At 37.5% G+C, this 2,548-nt stretch overlaps 1 protein-coding gene across 4 annotated transcripts in view; it reads left to right on the top strand.

The window, feature by feature from the left end:
- The first annotated feature begins 706 nt into the window (after positions 1 to 706).
- The window catches only part of LOC106682156 (uncharacterized), a 38,632-nt gene continuing 36,790 nt past the window's right edge, over positions 707 to 2,548 (top strand). For 2 of the 4 annotated variants that reach the window (XM_014422861.3, XM_014422858.3), the window contains exon 1: positions 714 to 2,204. In XM_014422861.3, the coding sequence (XP_014278347.1) occupies positions 909 to 2,204 (1,296 nt within the window). In that variant the 5' untranslated portion in view covers positions 714 to 908. Of the gene's footprint in view, positions 2,205 to 2,548 lie in introns of all 4 variants that reach the window. The other 2 variants (XM_014422859.3, XM_014422860.2) reach the window with 2 other exon arrangements.

The following is a 2,548-nucleotide window of genomic DNA, read 5'->3' as shown; positions in this document are numbered from 1 at the left end:
TATTTTTTTCATAATAGGGATGACTATTAGTGATATTACAGAAGTTTAAAAGTACTAAAGTACAAGTTACTATTCTACAAGTCATTCTAATTGTATTAAGTTAAATCGACTAGACTAATATTATCAATTTGTACTTTATTCTGAAATAGGGCCCAGGAGGTCATCCATGTAAATCTGGCATGATTCATCTACACCTCTCAAATATTCGTCCATTAAACTTTCAAATTTCTAAGTTGCTTTTAACTTCTAACTGCTAAGTTTTCTCTTCACAACAAACTTATTAAACACCAAGAAGTCCTAAAACCTGGACTTAACGAATCTACCTCAAAAAATTGGATTGGCCCTTAGATACACTAACGATAGCTGTAGCCACCTGGATGGACATTGTTATCCTTTTCTAAATAAACTCTATGCCACAATATTTACTTTTGAAAAAAAATAGCATGTATTCTCAGTTCATGAGGGGATTCTTTTTTAAGTATCATCAAATATAAATTAAACTAAGGATTTAAGAAACAACATAATTCATTTAAAATAAAAGGATGAACAGAAACAGTTGAAACTATGAAGTCAAATCGGTATCCCCTCTCCCCTCTTTCTAGGTTTTTTCAAATTACACAAATATTTATAAATCTATTTTAGGAACGGAACTGTGAGTAACAAAACACATTCTTATGTTTGATGATTAAAAGAAGTGTTATAAACCGTAATTATACTAAGTAGTTAATGGAAGAAATGACAATTCCGAAATCGACTATAAAAAAAAAAAATCGGAACCATTCCCCAAAGAAAAAATATGTATTGTGGGTAAAAGAAAGGTTATAATAATTTATATTCAAAACACCTGGCCTTAGGCTCTGATAACGGGTAGGTTTCATTGAAAATTGATGTTGAAGTTAGTCTGAAAAATGTGGGACGGAACACGCAATGCAAAACACGCCAATCATCAAGGCGACTACACGCGCATCAAGAAAACGATTCAAGAAATAGTGGCCATGTCGAAAAGCAAAAAGAAAAACCATGACTCCCTGGACAGAAGTGAAAATTTGATGAAGCAGTTTCTTGAGCTCAAGAAATTTCAGAAAGGATTAGCAGCTGCTACGCTTGATAGTAGTAATAGAGTAAATAGAGTAAATTCCAGAAGAGTGAACAAATCAAAAGATTACACTGAGCCATCGTCAGGAGAATCTGAGCGTGGCAAGGGTTCAATGTTTTCGTCGTCGATTTCGGGGATAGCGATTGATGAAAAAACAGGCGAGCGGCGCGCTACGAGGGAAGAATATAACACGGATGAATTGAGTGATACATCGTCTTTCCAGGATTCAGAACAAGTCAAAGTATCTGTTACGGAAGGAAGCGCTTCAGAGGAAACTGATTCAGAGGTCAGCCTCAGATTAGCTCTGAGTGCTAGAACACAAGAAGAGGCATCCTCTTTTCCGCGTACTAAAAAAAAATCGACATTATCACCCTCTGAACTGGCTATCATTAAAGATCTGTGTCGGGATTTGATAAAGAAAGAGGAGAAGATGACAGAGGACAGAGTAAACAAACAAGAACTGCCAATAGAGGCACCGAAAGCGGAACAATATTATAAAGTGAACTCAGGCGAAGAATCGGACAAAACAGAACCAGAAAATGAAGGAAACCTGAAATACGATATCGAACTAGAAAATTTCAAAAAAGAGAAATATAACATCGAACCAGACAATACCAAAAACCAGTCATACACCACGAAACCAGAAAACAATCTGGTTATGAATTGTGTAATTGTTGAATCACCCCATTATGAAAGTATATCCAAAGAACAAACATCGTATTCAGCGACAGAACATAAAGAAATAATAGAAAATACAAGGGAATCGAACGAAGAGATGACGAATACGTTGATAGTCAAAGGGGAGCTAACCTTGATTAGCGAGCAAAAAGAAGATATGATAACGACTGATGAGATGTTCGAAAAGGTTCATCTTGAAATAGTGACGAAGGAAACGGTCGAAGAAGTAGACGAATGGAAGCAGAGGATAGAAGAAAAAGTGGTAATCCAGAAGACGGTGAAGGTTAACGTAGAGGAAGCGGAGGTAACTGGAAAGGAAATGATAGAAGTGGAAAAAGAAACGAAGGAGTTGGCGCTATGCAACATGAGTGACGATGACCTCATTAGGAACACTATCAGGGAGGCGGATCAGGTAGATCAAGAGTTTATGGTAAGAGTTTTGACATTAACGAGCTTTAAATATTTTCCTGGGTTTAGGGCAGCGAGATGGCATACTCTACAGGGTTTAGGTCAGGGAGGTGAAACTAAAATGGAGGAGTTTACGCTCTCGCTAGTTACGTTGAGGCTAATAGAAATGTCCGATCTTGTAATCTAAACTGAAACCAAAGGCAGCGGATGATGGGTGCTCATATTCCGGTCTTGTAATCTAAACTGAAACCAAAGGGAGCGGGTGATGGGTGCTCCTATTCTGGTCTTGTAATCTAGACTGAAACCGAAGGCAGCGGGTGATGGGTGCTCATATTCCGGTCTTGTAATCTAAACTGAAACCAAAGG

This window comes from Halyomorpha halys, unplaced genomic scaffold, assembly GCF_000696795.3.
Source record: "Halyomorpha halys isolate HHAL.00 unplaced genomic scaffold, Hhal_1.1 Scaffold391.1, whole genome shotgun sequence".
NCBI classification, from domain to species: domain Eukaryota; kingdom Metazoa; phylum Arthropoda; class Insecta; order Hemiptera; family Pentatomidae; genus Halyomorpha; species Halyomorpha halys.
Note: the sequence above shows the minus strand (reverse complement) of the source record. Positions and strands in the feature narration are given on the sequence as shown.